Consider the following 21123-nt stretch of genomic DNA (forward strand, 5'->3'; position numbering starts at 1 on the left):
CCACTTCCAGAGAGGAGTGACTGGAAAGAGGGGGGCTCCTCATCTCCCCCACTGACTCTTTTCTAGGATCACAGTAAGAGGAGGTCAACACCTTATTGGTTGATGTGCTTCAATCCCATGACACACAGGAAGAGTGTAAAGAACTAAACACTCTTGACAAATTATTTGGGTCAGTACAAAAGAACCAGATACTTCCCTGTGCATGAGACAGTCAGAGTCGCCATTATAAAAGAATGGAAGAGCCTGGACAAACGGCTCTCCAAGGACAAGCTTTTTGCACGACATTGAAAGAATCCCATGGACAGAAAGGCAGAAAATTTACTCAAAAAGGTTTGTTTGTTTTTTTTTGCTGTTCCACTACTAATTTCAAACTAACTGTGGCTTCAGCCTGTGTCTCAAGGACTTAAGTCTTATGGCTCGAGGAAAGCCCTTAAGGCTCATGAAGATCTAGAATTTGACATGCATTCACATAGTAAGTAAGGTTGAAAAAAGACATATGCCCATCAAGTCGTGTCAGCTGGAAAGATCTACTGGTTAAATAAAGCATTAGAGAGATTATTATATGATCCCCTTATATATTTATACATAGTTATCATATCACCCCTTAAGCACCTCTTCTCCAGTGTGAACATCCCCAATTTGGCCAGTCTTTCCTCATAGCTAAGATTTTCCATACCTTTCACCAGCTTAGTTGCCCTTCTCTTTACCCTCTCTAATACAATAATGTCCTGTTTGAGTGATGGAGACCAAAACTGAACGGCATATTCTGGATGGGGCCCAACAAGTGCTCTATACAGTGGAAGAATGACCCCCTCCTCCCGTGACTCTATGCCCCTTTTAATACAGCTCAAGACCTTATTTGCCCTTGATGCTGCTGACTGGCATTGCCTGCTACAGCCAAGTTTATCATCTGCAAGGACTCCAAGATCCTTTTCCATAATGGATTTGCCTAGTGCAGTCCCATTAAGGGTATAAGTGGCTTGGATACTTTTACATCCAAGGTGCATGACTTTACATTTATCAACATTGAATCTCATTTGCCACTTAGCTGCCTGTGTTGCAAGGATGCCACATCCTGGATGGAATTAATTGGGCTGGATAGTTTTGTGTCATCTGCAAACACTGATACATTACTTACAACACCCTCCCCTAAGTCATTAATGAACAAGTTAAATAAAATTGGACCTAATACCGAGCCCTGGGGGACCCCACTAAGAACCTTACTCCAAGTAGAGAATATACCATTAACAACCATCCTCTGTACCCGATCCTGTAGCCAGTTTCCTATCCATGTGCATACCACTTCATTTAGCCCTACATACCTTAGTTTAGAAAGCAGTCGTTTGTGGGGCACAGTATCAAACGCTTTGGCAAAATCCAAATAGATCACATCTACTGCCCCCCACTGTCCAGCATCTTACTTACATCATCATAAAAAGCAATCAAATTTGTCTGACATGACCTATCCTTCATAAAGCCATGCTGATTGCTGCTCATAATGCCATTCACTAGGACAAAATTTTGAATGTGATCCCTTAACAAGCCTCAAATAATTTGCCCACCACAGATGTCAAGCTTACTGGCCTATAATTGCCAGGCTGAGATTGTAATCCTTTTTAAATATTTTTTCCAATTTTTCTCCAATCCATAGGCACCATACCAGATGAAAGTGAATCTGAGAAAATCAGAAATAGGGGCTGGTCTAAGGCTGAACTAAGCTCTCTTAGAACTCGGGGGTGTATGCGATCAGGACCTGGAGTCTTGTTTACATCAATTTTTATCAAAGCTTTATGAATTATATCCTGAGTCAGCCACTGACTAGATTGAGCTGAGCCATTAGTGCAGCTATAAAGTGAGCCTGGGAACTCAGATTCCTCTATTGTATATACTGAAGAAAAGAACTGATTTAACACATTTACCTTTTCTGTATCTGTTACAACCATACTGGTACCATTATTTAATGGAGCAACACTCTCAACCTGCATCTTTTTACTATTAATATATTTAAAAAACTTTTTAGGGTTAGTTTTCACCTCCATCACAATTAACTCTTCATTTCCTTTCTTTGCCTTCCGGATTGCGGATTTACAACATTTATTACAGTGTTTATATTCATTAAATGCAGCTTCTGTCCCAACAGATTTGTAGTTTCTAAATGCCTTTCTCTTCTTTCCTATTAACTTCTTTACTTCTGTATTAAGCCACATAGGATGATTCTTAGAGCTTCTACATTTATTCCTTAAGGGAATAAATTGAGAACAGTAATTTAATATCATTTTAAATGACAACCATTTCTGTTCTGTGTTTTTAGCTGAAAACTTAATGCCCCAATCAATACTCTGTAGGGAAGCCCTCAAGGCACTAAAATTAGCTTTTGCAAAATTCATGGTTTTTGTTGCCCGAGTATACATTTGTTTTTTGCACCAGACATTAAATGATATAACATTATGGTCACTATTACACAGGGGTTCAATGACTTGCACATTTGCTATAAGTTCTGGGTCATTTGAGATCACTAGATCCAGAATAGCATTTTTTCTTTTAGGCTCCTCAACAACCTGTGCCATAAAATTGTCATGCAACAAATATATAAATTTGTTCCCATTAACTGATCTGGCAGTACTGTTGCTCCAGTCAATATCTGGGTAATTAAAATCCCCCATTATCAAGCCTTTTCTATTTGCATGAGGAGCTTCGTCTCCTCCTCCTCGCTTACATTAGGGGGTCTATAGCATACGCCTACAATTAATTTGCTGGACTCTTTTTACAATTGGTGAAGAACTCCACCCACAAGACTTCTGCCCCCTCATTTTCTAACATAACCTCCTCCTTTATATAAGATTTTAAATCCTGCCTAACAAACAGACATACCCCTCCTCCTTTTCTATTGCCTCTGTCCCTCCGAAACAAAGTATAGCCACTGATATTTACTGCCCAGTCATGCGATTCATTCAAGCCATGTTTTGGCCACACCAATCACATCATATTTTCCCACCAGCACCTCCAGCTCTCCCATTTTACTGGTCAGACTCTTTGCATTTGCTTCACCACCTCCTCTAACTTTGTCATTGGTACCTATGTGTACCAAGACTGCTGTGTCTTCCCCAGCCCCTCCCAATAATCTGTCCACTCGTTCCACCACATGCTGAACCCTAGCACCAGGCAAGCAGCAGACTGTTTGGCATGTAGGGGCCTTACGACAGATTACCCTATCTCTCCAAGATACTTAACACAGTAAATTTCCTATGCAATGCAACAATGGACATTTTACAACTGACAGCCAGATCATCTGCATTATCGATTGCCTCTAGATGGGCCCTGTGGATGAAGACATGGAGTACCAAACATGCATTTCGTTCTGCTAATAAACCTTCTTGGACCTACCAATAAGCAATTTATAAAGGGTGCATCTGATAGAGCCCAGGAACAAGAAAATTTGCCAACTCACTGCCTGACTAAGACTGTTGGGGGACACCTCACTCAATTCAGGGAGTCTTGGACAAGCTGCATATCGGACAAATGGGTGCTTGACATCATCTCCGGGGGAGCCCACAATCCCCAAGATTCATGGTATCCAGACCTCCCTTATCCCCATGCCAAAAGAAGGCGCTCAGAAGTGCAATCAAATTTCAAGCCAACACCCACGTACTGGGTAAGGAAAGACAAAAAGGTTTCTATTCAAAACTATTCTTAGTACCCAAGAAAGATATGTCCGTGCAGCCTGTATTAGACCTCAAAGGTCTAAACAAGTTCCTCAAAATGGAATTACTCCGGTCCATCATAGCCTGGAGTCTGACGATTTTTGACTTAAGAAACAATTACCCCCACATTGCAATAGCCAAGAGAGAGACCAACAATTGCCATGCTTTTTGGCACTGGGAGAACATTGCTCTTCATCTCACTCGCATGCGGCCTGGCAACGGCACCTTGGGTGTTCACAAAAATTATGGCTGCTTAGGTGGGCCACATGAGACACAAAATCTATTCACCTTCAATCTCTTCAATCTCCCCTACACAAAATCTCACCAATTCAGCGGGACTTCCTGTGTCAATGGAACAAAGACCAACAGCATGGCTTTTGAAATGCAGCTCTGGCATAGTAGAGGATTTTCAAATGCTGTGATAACTCTGCTAGCATGTCATAAGACTTAATTGTTAATTCCACAGAACATGGAGACTTTTTATCAGCTGGAGCTCTCACCATCTGCCTCTTCTGCATTATATACTGTATGCTAAACCACTTAACATGAAAAAATATTGAGCAAAATAATAAGCTGAATAAGTTTATACTCATTTATTTTTTGGGGGTTTAGATCCCCTTTAAAAGGTATATTAATAAAACAGATAAAGTTCAAAGGAGAATGACTAAATTAATAAAGGATGTGGAATGTTTCGGTTATGAGGAAAATTTGGCAAAGTTGGGGTTATTTCCTTTGGAGAAGAGAAGAGGGGACTATGTACAAAAATAAACCTGTGGGAAGATTAACTTTTTTTAATGGTAGGCAAATGTTTTTTTTGTGCAGAGAAGAGATATGGCCTTTAAAGGTATTAAAACAATGGACTCTGCCTTTACTTTATTTAACCAAAAAACACATCAACAAGATCCTTGTCTTCATATGTCATCAGAATATAGAACAGTCTTTCTTACATGTATCCTTCTTAATAAGCCCAGGATCTCTCCCAGTTTCTGGACCACCACGGGTTAGCAGTGTTTCACTCATTTAGTACATTTAAAACCTCTCTTTATCAAAGACCACACAGCCTTCTTCCAAGTCAACTTGACTGCTGCACTTTCCCAAAAACTGCCAATATCCAGACACAGTTGCAGGACCCTTGACACACTCACGTTCAGGTACCACAGGCCCCTTTGTTCCCTCTCACACTCTAGAAACAGCTAGAATCCCCAAGTATTGGTGCATACCCCTTCTACCTTTACAAACAGCTCCATTCTCAGCTTTCACCTAATTAACTGGCTGAAAGGGAATATTAACCCTGTCTTCATTAGGCATCCCCCTGCAGCCCATATCACACACGTTAAATGCACACTTCCATGCATATTTTTAGGCCAGACAGATGTTTTCCAAACACTGTGACAAGACCATACAGTAAAGTCTTGCATTTGGTATTGCTATGAGATTTAACATATGTGTGAAAAATGTGTTTTTACAAGTTGCGGAAATCTGCCTCTGATGTTATTTTTTTTTTTTACTTTTTTGTGCATTATCTACCAGTTAGGCAGTTATCCAAATAGCTTAACCTTAAGGTAAATTTGCCTATTTCTCAAACTCATCTACTGTGGTATTATGTGTAATAGTACATATTGGGTTTTATGTGTATGTTTTTTTTTTTTTTAAAGGTAAGTTTTATTTCTCATTTTTAAACACATACAACAATCATACGTACAACAATAAGTACACTCGCAGACTAGACTGTACAATTTAGGCAGGAAGAAAATATGGCACATGCTATCACCAAGCATAACACAATACAGTTATTGAGCAGTTGAGATGGACACTATCAAACTCAGGGGAACTATACATCTGACGGTTAGGTTGGGACCCTCGAGGATACGAAGGATAGCAAACCATGCGGGGTGTCACAGTAGGAGATGGACTCGGCTATGACCTACTATAGAGGGGTCGGGGCAATGTTATTCCACAAGCCCCAAATTTTATCGAATTTTGTTGGTGTTCCCCTAATTTCGTAGGTGAGCTTATATAGGGGTACTGCTTTGTTAATCAGTTGTATCCACACATTGAGAGAGGGTGAGAGGTTACCCATCCAGTGAAGGGCTACAGTTTTTTTTGCATAAAAGAGTAGGATACGGAAAGAGATTCGAGTATATTTAGCTGGGACTATCTCTTCTAGAACCCCCAAAAGGCAAACTGCAGGTGAAATTATTCTTGGGAAGTCAAGATTATCTGATAAATAGTTTACAACTTGTGTCCAAAAGCTCAGTATGTAATGGCATTCCCAGATTAGATGGAAGAAATCCGCAGCTTGTTGGTGACACCTGGGACAGGAGTCGCAAGGGATCTGGCCCATCAGTTTGAGTCGTGTGGGAGTTATGTAAATATGGTGCATAATTTTATATTGTATTAGTTTGTCTTTCAACGATATCAGGCCAGTGTATATGTGTTCCGTCGCTTCGTCCCAGTTATCTTGGTCAAGGCCTATAATTTTAGTATTCCACCAGTCTTGTGCTGCTTGAAAAGGTTTGGGGCCGGATAAAAGGAGCTGCTGGTAGAGCCGGGACACCAGCTTTGCTGGGTTGGGATCATGAAGAATTTCTTCTATGACTAGGCAGGATTGCTGGGGGGTAAGACTGTTAAATTGGGAGTAGAAGGTATGACGTAATTGTAGGTATTTAAATAGTGGAATTTGCGTTGGCTGGCATTTAAGTTGTAATGTGCAATGGGTGACAAAGGAATGATTCTCAAGGAGGTCCTTCAAGCATTTAATGCCTTGCCTGGGCCAGAAAGCAGAGTGTTGCAAGGATCTAAAGTGATTCAAATAGGAATTTCTCCAGAGTGGGAGGTGAGGGGATAGGAGGGGTGGTGAATGGCCCAAGATTTTGAGAGCTATCAGCCAGGCCTTCTGTGGGGTAGTCAGTGTCGTCGGTAGCGGGCCAGAATCCCTGGGGCTCCGATAGGGAAAGTTGCGGAGGCTCTCCCACGAGGATAGTAAAAGAGCTTGTAACTGGGAGTTTGGGTTATACGGGTCAGGGTTAAAGCACCAGTGGAGGTAATATATTTGTGAAGCTATGAAATACCAATGGAAGTTGGGGAGGGCCAGTCCTCCCTTGTCGCATGGTGCACATAACTTTGACCAAGCGATTCTGGGTGTTTTCTTGTTCCAGAGAAAGGGGGTCACGATTTGGTTTATACTTTTAAAGTATTTTTTGGGAATAAATATTGGCGCATTATGGAGTAGGTAGAGAATTTTGGGGAGGTAAATCATTTTAATGACATTTACTCTACCCCAGAGAGAGAGAGGGAGTTTAGCCCATCTGTTTAAGGTATTGGTCAGATTAAGTAAAATAGGGTCTAGGTTTAAGGTAGTGTATTTGGTGAGATCTGTATGGACTATCACTCCTAGGTACTTGAACTGGGTGGCCCATTCAAGTGGGGTCTCTTGTGGTAGAGATCGAGGTTGGTCAGGGTCAATGGGGAATAAAACAGATTTTTCCCAGTTAACTCGTAGTCCGGAAAACGAGCCAAACCGGTTGACCAGGTCAAGGAGGGCAGTGAGAGAAGCATTGGGATCTGCCAAATATATAAGGAGGTCGTCGGCAAAAAGGGAGATTTTTTCCTGAATAGTGCCGTAGGTTAAACCCTTGATTAAAGGAGATTGTCTGGTCAGAATTGCAAGTGGTTCTATTGCTAGGGCAAATAGAATTGGGGAGAGGGGGCAGCCTTGCCTTGTTCCCCTCGATAGTAAGATAGGGGGGGAGATATGGCCATTAACTCTCACCCGTGCCGTGGGGTTCTTATATAGAAGTTTGATCCAGGATATGCATCTAGGGCCAAATCCGAAACGGGCTAAAACCTCCCACAGGTAATCCCACTCCACCGAGTCGAAAGCCTTAGCAGAGTCAAGGGATGCAACTACTCTGGTGCCTGTTTCAGTATGGGCAATCTGCAGGTTGGTAAAGAGTCTGCGGAGGTTGATGTTAGTGGAGCGTACTGACATAAAGCCAGATTGATCAGGGTGAATAAGGTCAGGGACTACCTGTTGGAGGCGGGAAGTGAGGACCTTAGCCAGGATTTTAGCATCTGTATTTAGGAAAGATATAGGGCGGTACGAAGAGCAGCGAGCTGTATCTTTACCCGGTTTAGGGATGACAACTATGAGGGCCTCTGTAAATGATGGAGGTAGAGAATTACTATCAAAAGCACTTTGCAGCGTTTCTAGATATTTTGGGACTAATTGTTCTGAGAGAGCTTTATACCAGTCTGGAGGGAGGCCATCCGGTCCTGGTGTCTTATTGGGGGGTAGGGAGGCAATGGCATCAGCAATTTCTCGGGGCGTTATAGGTGCATCCAGAAATGTTCTGTCACTAAGTGAAAGAGACGGGATAGGGATTGTGTCCAAGAACTGAAGGAGTTGGGTTCTAGAGTGAGTAGTTGTGGTAGAATAGAGGGTTTGGTAGAAGGTGGCAAATTCTTGTGCTATGAGCTTGGGTTCTGCGACTATAGAGCCATCATCCAAGATAAGGCGGGGAACAGCGGAGGAAGTTGTCTGTTGTTTAGCCAAAAATGCCAAAAGCTTACTATTTTTGTCGCTCTGATCAAAGATACGCTGGTTCTGGTAAAGTAAGGCTTTCCTAGTTAGTGATATGGAGGCTCTGGAAAGAGAGTCTTGGGCGCTTAGGAGACCGGCATAGTTGGCAGGGGTAGGGTTCAGAGTATGTGCTCCGGAAGCATTGTGGAGTTCATTCTCCGCAGCTTTAACCTGGTCTAAAGTATCCTTCCTCGCTTGTGAGATTGCCACCATAAGCGCTCCTCTCATGACTGCTTTAGACGCATCCCACAGAGTCAGAGGGGAGGTGGACCCCACGTTATGGACCCAATAGTCGCCATAGGCCTGGGCATTCGCTTCAGCCACCGTAGTGTTTTTAAGCCAAAGAGGGCTTAAGCGCCATAGCTTGTCTGAGGCCTCCGGATTCCAGCGAAAAGTAACTTGGAGTGGGGAGTGGTCGGATAGGGATTGGGGTAGGTATCGGATTTGGTCAATCATAGGCAGGAGGTCATGAGACACTAGGGCCAGGTCTATCCTAGAGAAAGTTTTGTGTGTTGGAGAGTGGCAGGAGAAGGTTCTTTGGAGTGGGTATTTCCATCTCCAGGGGTCAGTCAGCTGTAAGGCTTCTGTCCACTTGGTGAGCTTTGTAAGCGTATGGGGGTCAGGGCTAAGCTTATCCAAGGACGGATTTAAGCAACAGTTAAAATCCCCCATAATACAGAGGGGGCTAGGTGGGAATTCAGACAGTTTAGTCATCATTGTATCCAGGATTGACACTGCAAATGGCGGAGGCATATATAGATTGACCAATAGAATGGGTTTGTTGGCGATAAGGCCATGTAATACCAGGAATCTGCCGTAGTGGTCTAAGTGGAGCTTTAGAAGTTCAAATGGCAGACCCTTGCGAATTAATACGGAGACCCCCCCTCGAATGAGTTGAAAAAGTAGAATGGAAATGCCAACCCACCCATGGTTTCTTAAGTGCGAGAACTTTTTGCCCGGAGAGATGCGTCTCCTGGAGGAGAAGGCTAGAGGGAGGATATCTCTTGAGGTAATTAAACATCAAGCTCCTTTTAAATTTGGAATTAAGGCCCCTCACGTTCCAAGAAAGTACTGACATATTAGCCATAACATACAGTAGCAGGTATATGCCGAGCCAGAGGAAGTGTCCATCCCTTCAGGTACATGAGTAAGAGAAACATAGAAAGTGCAACATGCTTAGTTATTATGTTTATGTGTATGTTTAAGCTATGGGTCTTTGAAATTGAAGTTATATAACTTTTTCTCTCATTTAGAATTTGCTTGTGACTGGTGCTGTGGACTGCAGTTTAAAAGGCTGGGACTTGAGGACTGTACGTCAGCCTGTGTTTGAACTTCAAGGCCATAATTATGCAATTAGAAGAGTAAAAGTAAGTATTTTGCTAACTACACACAGAATTATATATATATATATATATATATACATATATATATATATATATATATATATATATATACATATATATATATATATATATATATATATACATATATATATATATATATATATATACATATACACACCCACTCTTTTGTTATCTTTGTAAGTCAAAACCAATAGCTTACCTAAAACAAAACATTTGGGTGAATATCTTGTTTTGGAAACATAAATTGATCTGTATTAGTAAGGAACTACTGCTTGGGTCTTCTAAACACCCCGTCTCCAACACACTCTGTTGCTGTTGTATCTGGTCAGACACCCATGACCCAAATATGCTCCAAATGTATCTCTGGCCGTAGTAGGGATACACCGAATCCAGGATTTGGCCTTTTTCAGCAGAACCGAATCTGAATCCTAATTTGCATAATTAGGTTAGTCAGAAAACCTGGTGCATCAAAAAATTATAAGAATTGATTTCCAAAAAAATGTACATGAATGGGAACTTCTTTTTGAAGAAATGTGATCTGCCAAGAAATAAGGCCACTATACAGTTTCATTTATATTTATTTATGCAAGAGTTAAAAGGGGCAGTTCATCCTCAATATTTGCAGACAGAGACATTGCAAGAATATTTTCAGTTGGTCCTGATATTTGTATAGATTTTGTACTTGTTTTTTGATATTTTTGTTTTGCAGTTCTCAGGATGGAGGAGACATAAATAGATAAAATAAGGAATAACCACAGCATTGAAATCTCAGACACTTCAATTGTATTCTTTTTTACAGAACTGACATTTTACAGGTCTTTACAGAGATAATACATAATTCACATTAAACCCTGCTTTGTTGGATATTTCATTCTAAGGTCCCTAAAACATAAATACTATGGTCTATGGTCAGTTTTATCAAGACTCAATTCTATTTCTTGTATTATTTTTTTTTGGATTATGTAAGGCAACTGGAGTAACCCAGTGAATCAGTGGATACCCACAAAAGCACATGGTTTTCTGTGTGTAATGTAACTGAGATAATAGTAGCAAGATTGAAGGCTGACCTATATATATATATATATACAGATTTGGCATAGAAGTTCCACAGTGTTTACCTACGTGGCGGATGTAAGCAAAGTGCCATTTTAGAAACTCAAGTTAGAAATCTAGAGTAGCAAATTGCAATGGTGTGTGATCGACTAACAATTGTGAGGAGTCTCTCGCTCTCTTAGTAGGACTTAGATACTTCAACTGGGTTAATGTAATGTTTTGTTGGTGTTTGCTACAAACCCAGTATAATTTAGGAGAATCAAGCTAGCTACTTTAACAAACGAACAAAGCTTGGATGACCAGTTGTCTAGGGGTTGAGTGGTGTAATGGTATAGCCAAATCAGAAAGAAAGCTAATAGATTTATTATTGAATTGTTAATGTTCTAAACATTTTTTCAGTTAAGTCAGGAACCTATTATGTTTTTTTTGGACCTTGTTATAACTAAAAATGTCCGATTGATCGCTACCACTATTGTTGGTGAATTAAGGAAACAGTGATATATGTTGCAAAAACAAACATACACCGTATATGTATATGTTGCAAAAACAAGCATACACAGTATAAAGGAATTAACTAAGAACCTCTGCAACATGAAAGACTTTTCAGAGGCTTACAGACAGAATGACATTGGAGTGTACTTAACAAATATACCTGTCAGTATATGTAGCAAAGCAAAATCATTATGGTTTGATAGAAAGGTTAGCATTGAGATTAAGAAAAATAACTTGCATTTAAGTTATTCAAGTTAGATGGGTAAGTAAAATAATGCAAAAAAAGCACTGAACAATTTTAGACAAGCTAAAATTGAGAATGAGATGGGCATTACATAAACGCTACATTGCTACAATATGTTCATATTAAAAAATAAATAAATAAATAAAAAATAAGCAAAAAGGGGTACCCATAGTATCAGAGGAAAGTAAATAAGTTGATGAGAGTAGGCAACTGTTATTTGTATACATATATTTATTTATTTATTTATTTATTTATTGGAGTTTTTATAGAACTGGGCTGATTTTTCTATTGTCTCAGACTCTTTAGAAGTGGTAAAATGCATCTTCCTGTTGGTGCAGTTGTTTTGAAGTATAGGAGGTTGGAGGAGATTTTTTGTATAAGGGCATCTGTATATTGCAAAATGAAAGCAATATTGCAAGCCAATTGTTAAAGTACCTGGAGGAAAATTCCCATTACATAGTTTCAAAAATCAGACTGAGAAAACACAAAGGAATAATCAAAAACCGCTTTCAGCTTGTCAAAAACACATTTGCCATTGGTCATGTATGGGATTGACTCTCAAAACACCCTAGAGGGCAGCAGCTCTAATACAGGCGGAGAGAGAAGTTATAGGAATGAAAAGCAGGTTATGGTTACAGGAGAATCAGTTATTAGGAAGGTGGATAGTGTAGTGTTGCTAGAACCCTACATGCTGAACTGTCTGTTGCTTGTGAAGCAGCCAGTAGACAGATTATTTGGAGGTAAATTTGTTTATCAAAGTCAAGGGTATAAAAATGAATCTGCCTTATGACTTTCTGCCAGGGTCAATATATCCCACAACTGTCTGCCAAACAATTCACTTTTAAAATGCCAGCACTTTAAAAAAGAAGCAAAGCTTTAAAAATAAAACCTTTGTGACATGTTTGTCGTTGCCCCCTAGGTCCTAGTCCTGAGACGCCACTTTATAAACTTGAAAATCATTACTGTTCTTGTGCACTGTTACTTGCAAAATCCCCACTGTTTCTCAGTTTGGTACTGCCATATTCTGCTGTCCACATCCGCTCCCCTGCTGAAGTGATACTGCGCACAGACAAGAATTTGACCCCACTGCGTGCTCTTTTGGAAAAGTGCTCTTTTTATAAAATGAATGTTGTATTAGTACAGACCTTAGTCAGAAAGACCAGAACTGCTATTTGCTTGTCCCCTGCTTCTCTGCTCACGGGCACACTGAAAAAAAACGAGCGGAGGAGCTTCAAAGCTTCACTTCAGTGTGTACCGCAACAGGGAAACATTGATCTTATTGAATGCAGGGGGGGCAGAGAAGTCTTCACAGGGAAGAAAGAAGAATGCAGTGCGCATGCGCAGGGCACCTCTGACAATAACTGCGCATGCATGTGCCCTGAATAGACACATTTTTATACTGCAACAGGGATAAACTTTTCAGAACAGCTTGGCACTTATTTTAAAAACATTTATAACTCCAGAATTACTGAAAAACTGCATGAAGAAATGACTGCTGGTAAGTTTATACACATATAATGGGCAATTATTAGAGCTTTAATTTTAGCCTTTCCTTTTCCTTTAAGCAATGAAAGAACAATTTGTTCCTGTTTGGAATGTTGGGATACAATGCCCAGGCTATATTAGTCCCTTTCTGTTTGTACACAACTAATTTCTGCATTAATGCATGTGTTTATCAAAAATATTGTACCGTACTATATATTCCCCTATTGCCCTCTCATAGGTTAAAGTGCTGGAGTTATACTACTGAATTAGATTATTGGGGGTCTTGGTACACATTGGTACTAATGATAAAGTTAGAGAGGGGGGGAAGGATTCCTCAAGAATGATTTTAAAAAAAACTAAAAAAAAAAAAAAAAAAAGCTGAGAGCAAGAAGTTCTATAGTTGTTATATTAGTAATTATAATACCTGTGCCAGAAATTTAACTCTTTTTTACATCTATAATAATATTGCCTTTGAAAGCTACTTATAACTTTGCAATAAAGTAACATTACCTGTCTGATGCCCCATGTTCCTGTATGAGGGAGCTGCCATATTTGTGCAGCAGAAGTCCGTTAGCATTAGAAATTTTAAGGCTGAGATGGGACAGTCAGGTTGGTAAAACCGTTTTCATTTTACATTTTACAATAACTTAGATAAACAAACCTCTCAGCAAAAAGCGATCAACATGACCTATAGGTAACTTTAAATGTATATTCATATTTTAAAAAGTAGTTTTTTATTGTCATTATCACTTTAAGTATACGGCAGAAACTTAGGGAGATTAATGCATGGCTGATGGATTGTTGTAGGGAGCAGGGATTTTTGTTTTTTTGGAGAACTGGCTTTGCCAGGGATGGGCTGCACTTGAATGATGATGGTGTATCTGTTGTGGAGGAGAGGATGACTAGACGGATGGAGGAGATTTTTAACTTGGCAAGGGAGGGATGGTGTATTGAGTAATTCTGTAGAAGATAGTATAGATAAGCATTGGCCTTAAAGCAGAAGGAAAACTACCAAAGCAGTTTATTGCCAATAGATTACTCATAATAGTGCAAGCTATAACACTATATTTATTCTGCAGAATGCTTTACCATACCTGAGTAAACAAAGGAATGTGCTTAAAGGGGAACTCCGGCTTCCAAACCAAAATTTGATAAAGAGACACACATAATACAGAAACCCCTCATTTCTCCACAGCATACAGACAGCATGCAAGAACTACATAACTCGCAATGCATTGCACTATGGTGTTCTGTTCCTTATTGAAATCACATGTGCAGGGAATTGTTTGTTTGGAGAATGCAGGCTAAGGACAGCTGGCTGTTGATACAAAGTAACGGTAGTCAACCAGCTCAGCAAAGTAATCAGCCAATTCAGCAAAGTAGTCAGCCAGCTCAGCAGGAGAGCAGGGGGCTAGGGTTAGGGAACTGTCAGAAACCATTAAAAATCATGAAAAGTCTGCATATTTTTTAATTGATGTATATTGCAAAGTTGTTTGAAATTATGTTTACTTTTCGAAAAGCTTAAGTTATGTTTTTGTGGCGTTCCCCTTTAAGCAGTTGTATACAACTGTTTCACAGTTCCAAGCGTCAGATGGAATACACACTTGGGTACCTAAAGAGCTTCGTCGAGTTTTAGCTAGGACTCTATTTTCTCAGCCTCATTGTATGGTACCTATGGACTGGAGGAAATCTGGTGTAATTCCAATACAGGTATGGGACCTGTTATCCAGAATGCTCTGGACCTGAGGTTTTTTGGATAAGGGGTCTGTAATTTGAATTAAAATTTGTTTTAGAAAAAGTAGTCTATGGGATTTGGCCTTCCACAAACTAGAGTTTTTTAAACTAAGGTCTGTTGGTATTCGTTATGTTGTTTGTACATGGTTAGGTAAAGGATTGTATATATAGGGTAATTGTCAATGAGACATCCACTACTTGGAGTAGGTTTTTAGTGAAGTCCCACAGGGCACTTTTATCTCAGTCCATTAATGACCATAGGGAGGGTATTGTAAGTTATGTATCTTGCTGATGACACAAAACTATGCAGCCTAATTAATTCAGCCCAGGGTGTAGCATCTATGTAAAAGGATCTTGAGAAACTGGGATGTAAAATATGCAAGCCACTTTTATCCTTAAATAAAAAATACCCCCAAAATTAATATTTAAGCAACAGTTTATATCATATTAGGTTAATTGCAATAATAGTAGGAGGCACACCAAGTATGTTAAAGGAGAATTCAACCGTTAACTAAAAAAACCCTACCCCTGTAACCTATGTAGACCCCCCCCCCCCCCGGGGAACAGGTACACCAAGGCTATTCATAATTGGCTCCAATATCTAAACTTTTAAAAACTACTGATTGAACACCCAAGTTCAAAAACAGTAGTAATTTATTACCTCAAAAAAAAGCTTTTTCTATAATTTACTTAGAATTTTCGATGCAATAAATTACTACTGTTTTTGGAACTTGAGTGTGCAATCCCTATTTTTTATATATCATACTGTATTAAGTGGTAATAAGTGGCATATTAAAGACTCTTAAAAAACTGAAATATATATTTAAGTAAATATTTCACTTTTACATCTTTTCCCTTGAGCCACCATTTAATGATATTGTCTGTGCTGCCTCAGATCACCTGACCAGAAATACTGCAGCTATAAGAAGTATGGGAGTAAAAGGCGAACTCTATCCATTAATTGACTTATGTTGACCTGACATACATAAGGTTTGTTTGTATAAACCGTAAATAATAGGATCCCAGGGGGCAGCCCTTAGTTCTAAAATAAAATTTTTTTATTTCGGATTATCCTATGGCACATACTACTAAAAAAGTATATTATTATGAAAATGTTTTATTTACATGAACAGGGTTTTACAAATGAACTGTTGTATGCAATATATTTTTATGGAGCCCTACATTGTTGTGGGTATAGTTTTCCTTGAATTGCACTCTATTGAATTCTATGAAGGACCTTGCGTCCATGTAAATAAACTTGGCTGCCAGTCAACAGTTACAAGGACAAACAAGTTTCTGAACTGTTTTAAAAAGGTACGTTGTGGAGGAGAGGGGGATTCTTCCACTTTACAAAGTACTGGTTAGGCCCCATATAGAATATACCATGTAGTTTTGGTCTCCACTGTTCAGGGCAACTAAGGTGGTAAGGGATATAGAAAATCTCAGTTATTAAGGTAGCTGGAGAAGATGTGCTTAAGGGGAAATATGATTTTTTATATATATATATATATATATATATATATATATATATATATATATATATATATATATATATATATATATAAATAATGTGTGTGTGTGTATATATATATATATATATAATGTGTGTGTGTGTATATATATATATATAATGTGTGTGTGTGTATATATATATATATATATATATATATATATATATATAATGTGTGTGTGTGTGTGTATATATATATATATATATATATATATATATATATATATATATATATATATATATATATATATATATATATATATAATGTGTGTGTGTGTATACACATAGTGATGGCACTAATCAATCCTGTGTGATACTGTATCACAGTCGGGGAAGTTGTCGAACAATCCATTGATGGATGGCGAGCTTGGAAGAATCGGATGATGAGTCACTGATAGGATCACTCCGTCTGTCCAAATCCAGAGCAAAGTGAAACAAGGTTACTACTTCGGGGTAATGTCCGTCCACGGTGTCTTGTACTTAGTGGGTATTAACCAAGCATTACTAGCACGACACCATCATCAAAATTGAGTCGAGTATTAGGCTAGTAGTATGTGGCCTACATCGATTCAATGAGCCGACAAGTCACCAGTCATTCAGTCGAGGGCACTGTTGTAAGTGCCGTGTGGTGCCGGACCGTTGGCGAGTTAGGAACACCGACTGGGCAATACGGATCAATTGGCCAGAAAGAACTACCGGCAGTACGATGCGCCTCCTTAGCCTTAGTTTGAACACCGGACCTTCGAGATGGGTATTGCCCACTAGATCAAGACGGTTGAAGGGCGAATGGGTTCATCTGCCACTGCTTACTGTGTTGGCCGGGACACTGCAGGGTTCCGCTGTATAGAGATTGACTAATGAGAAGATGACAAAAATTGGCACGAATTAGAGACAAGTGTCTGGGTTTTGTAGTGGGCCGATCCTCGGGAGCCATACATATGGAAAAGGGGATAATATTAACGAAACTAGATGTACACCCAAAAAACCAAAGAATCAAAAAACAAAAAATACAGAAAGAAAATATATAAAACACGAAAAATAAACATAAAAATAAAAATTAGAAATAAAAATAAGAGTCCATAGAAAGTAATGGAAAAACCAATGGAAAAATAAGAGCAAAAAAATATAAAAGATGGAAGCATAAAGAGAAGAAGAGGAAGAGACCACGTAAAAAAGAGATGTAAAAAGAAGCAGAAAAAGAAAGAAAACAGCAGGTAAAAGAGTGATGAGAAAACAGCCGAGTTACATAAATTTAAACAACACAAGGTAACCATTGTTAACGCTGACTACCAGAACAGGAAGGTGTACAGGTGGTTGACAGGAGGTGACGCGAATTATAACAGAACGTCGAGACAGAGGGGCCACTTCTTTGCAACACAGGTTGATTCTTCACCTTATACCAGCAACTCTTCAGATATTGACACTCCGATCAGAGGACGAGAGGGGCCGCCGAGGTCGACAGTTCGCACATTACAATACAAACATTGACGCGCAATCTACAAGCACCACCCCTCTTTTAAGCATCTCCCCTTTTTTAGGCTCAGGCCCTCATTCCAGAGATCGGGACGCCCGCACAAAAGAAGGGGTGGCAGGCAGCACCCGTTCCACAAAACAGCACAGACCCCCGAGGAAGTAGTATTCAACCTCAGCACTTATCCACTATCACCAGCCGAAATGTGCCTGCTTTCTAAGGGTCTATCTTTTGTACCTACCAACCACACACAACTTCTGGAGATCATGACTGATATACATCGATTTCAAAGATCTCTGAAACTTAAAGAGTACTTCAGAAACACGGGTGGGCAATCGCCCGTGTTTAAAAGACCGAGTCGGTTTGAGCCCACTAACACACCTAAGTCCATTGAAGCTTACACCAGACTATTGATTGACGAAACTTACAAACTGAAGACGACTCAACATACACATTCGAACCTAACTAAAGCTGAGAAAGAAGCACTGTGTAATCTATCTAAGAATCCTAACATCATTATTAGACCAGCTGACAAAGGGGGTGCCGTGGTGATACAAGATTATAAAGACTATCGCATTGAAATCATCCGACAATTATCTGACACAGCGGTCTACAAACAACTTCCCAGTGACCCCACTTCCGTATTTAAACGTCAAGTGGACGCCATCATACAAGCCGGATATACCAGTGGCATACTGACCATTGACACTAGAGACTTTTTGACACAGGAATTTCCCATCTGTCCAATTATATATACCCTCCCGAAGATACACAAAGCTTTGACATCACCTCCTGGTCGCCCTATCGTTAGTGCAAGGGAATCACTCCTGCAACCCCTAGCAATTTTTGTCGATCACTTTTTACAACCAATTGTGAAGAAGACTTCTACATATATTCAGGACTCGGGTGATTTCCTGATTAAACTGCACTCGGCATCACCAGTTCCAAGGGGAACTAAACTTGCCACCATGGACGTGTCATCCCTGTATACGGTTATACCCACAGATGAGGGCATCGAAAACATCAAAGACTTTCTAGTGAAATATCCTGAACGTGATAGACCTCCGATTGAGTTCCTGTTGCAACTTCTCCGACTTTGCCTCACTTGCAATTATTTCAAATTCGAACTCTCCTATTTCTTACAGATAAGTGGGACAAGTATAGGTTCAAATGTCGCGCCAGCATTTGCGAATTTGTACATGGACAAATATGAGGAAACATTCATTTTGTCGAAATATGGTCCTTTTATCCACAGACTATATCGTTTCATTGACGACCTGTTCCTTTTATGGACTGGCACTACGGATCAATTTACTGCCATGATCAATGAACTCAATACTCTACCAACAACTATACGATTTACTGCCACCATCGATGACAAACAGATTTCTTTTCTAGATTTGACTGTGGCGCTGACCGACAATGGATTTAATACTACAACATACAGGAAACCAACAGACCAGAACACCCTGTTACATTACACCTCCTGTCACCCACCACATATTAAAAAAAGTGTCTCCTACTCACAGATGGTACGTATGGTGAGGAACAATTCTGACCCGGTGCAACTACGTATGCAACTTGATGACTTGATATCGAGATTAGCCCAGAGAGGTTACCGCCTGCATGAGCTACTCTCCTGTAAAGAAAGGGCCCTACTTCAAACACAAGTTAACCTTCTTCACGGTTCATCAAGTACACCAAAGGACACCGATAAAGAGACCTTGGTTTTCCTGACCACCTACACCGCAGATGTAAAACCTCTGACACATGCTATACAAGACCACTGGACGGTGCTTGAAAGAGACACTACACTCCCGCCCATCTTTCGGACCAGACCTCGAATTGCGTTCAGGAGAGGAAGAAACCTCAGGGATATCCTGGTAAAGACGGATCCAAACCATTGTTACCAACAGGGCACCACCTCCACATGGCTCAACATGGAAAAGAAGGGCTGCTTTCGCTGTCCATCGTGCATCACCTGTAACCATCTCATCACTGGTTCTACATTTAATCACCCACATTCGGGCAAACCTATTGCTATTAATCACAAGCTGACATGTACTTCCAAATTCCTTATCTATTTCATCAAATGTCCCTGCGGACAGTTTTATGTAGGTAAGACAATAACCACGTTTCGTGAACGGATGGCCAACCACTGGTCCGCGATTAGAACAGCGCTCTCATCGGGTAAGGCGGATACACCGGTTGCTGCTCACTTTTTGCTCCACAGACACACACTGGCAAGCCTACGCTGTATGCTGATCGACCATGTTCCCCAACCAGCTCGGGGGGCAATCGGGAAAAGATGTTGCTCCAGCGTGAACTAAGATGGATCCACAGACTGAACACCATCAGCCCACATGGACTGAATGAACTTATATCTTACGCTCCATTTATCTACAAGTAATTCAAACTAAATCCAACAGTCTAATTGGTTGCCATTTTCTAACCATTTTCTCTCCCACTGATTAATTGTGTTATTAATGATGTCTTTTGAATTGTTGAATATTTGACCCTGAGATGCAATAGTGCTCGAAATGTACAGCTTGGCTTCAGCAGTAATTTTCGATTATAGCATAATAGATATTTTCTACGCATTGTTCTTTCTCCTTCTTCTTCTACTATTCCGTGTTGTGCTCCCTCACCAATTTATCTTGACGCGATTACGATTTGGTTAACCAACTCCTTTTGCTAACACTCCCCTGTCTCCCCTGGCTAACGCTGTTTTCTCATCACTCTTTTACCTGCTGTTTTCTTTCTTTTTCTGCTTCTTTTTACATCTCTTTTTTACGTGGTCTCTTCCTCTTCTTCTCTTTATGCTTCCATCTTTTATATTTTTTTGCTCTTATTTTTCCATTGGTTTTTCCATTACTTTCTATGGACTCTTATTTTTATTTCTAATTTTTATGTTTATTTTTCGTGTTTTATATATTTTCTTTCTGTATTTTTTGTTTTTTGATTCTTTGGTTTTTTGGGTGTACATCTATTTTCGTTAATATTATCCCCTTTTCCATATGTATGGCTCCCGAGGATCGGCCCACTACAAAACCCAGACACTTGTCTCTAATTCGTGCCAATTTTTGTCATCTTCTCATTAGTCAATCTCTATACAGCGGAACCCTGCAGTGTCCCGGCCAACACAGTAAGCAGTGGCAGATGAACCCATTCGCCCTTCAACCGTCTTGATCTAGTGGGCAATACCCATCTCGAAGGTCCGGTGTTCAAACTAAGGCTAAGAAGGCGCATCGTACTGCCGGTAGTTCTTTCTGGCCAATTGATCCGTATTGCCCAGTCGGAGTTCCTAACTCGCCAACGGTCCCGCACCACACGGCACTTACAACAGTGCCCTCGACTGAATGACTGGTGACTTGTCGGCTCATTGAATCGATGTAGGCCACATACTACTAGCCTAATACTCGACTCAATTTTGATGATGGTGTCGTGCTAGTAATGCTTGGTTAATACCCACTAAGTACAAGACACC

At 40.0% G+C, this 21123-nt stretch overlaps 1 protein-coding gene across 3 annotated transcripts in view; it reads left to right on the forward strand.

The window, feature by feature from the left end:
* The window catches only part of LOC121394208 (peroxisomal targeting signal 2 receptor-like), a 193152-nt gene that overhangs the window by 77225 nt on the left and 94804 nt on the right, over positions 1 to 21123 (forward strand). For all 3 annotated transcript variants that reach the window (XR_005961555.1, XM_041564526.1, XM_041564527.1), the window contains exon 7: positions 9537 to 9650. Coding sequence is in view for 2 of the 3 variants with exons in the window: in XM_041564526.1 (XP_041420460.1) it covers positions 9537 to 9650 (114 nt within the window). In the remaining variant the exon portion in view is untranslated. The remainder of the gene's footprint in view (positions 1 to 9536; positions 9651 to 21123) is intronic.

This window comes from Xenopus laevis, chromosome 5S, assembly GCF_017654675.1.
Source record: "Xenopus laevis strain J_2021 chromosome 5S, Xenopus_laevis_v10.1, whole genome shotgun sequence".
NCBI classification, from domain to species: Eukaryota; Metazoa; Chordata; class Amphibia; order Anura; family Pipidae; genus Xenopus; species Xenopus laevis.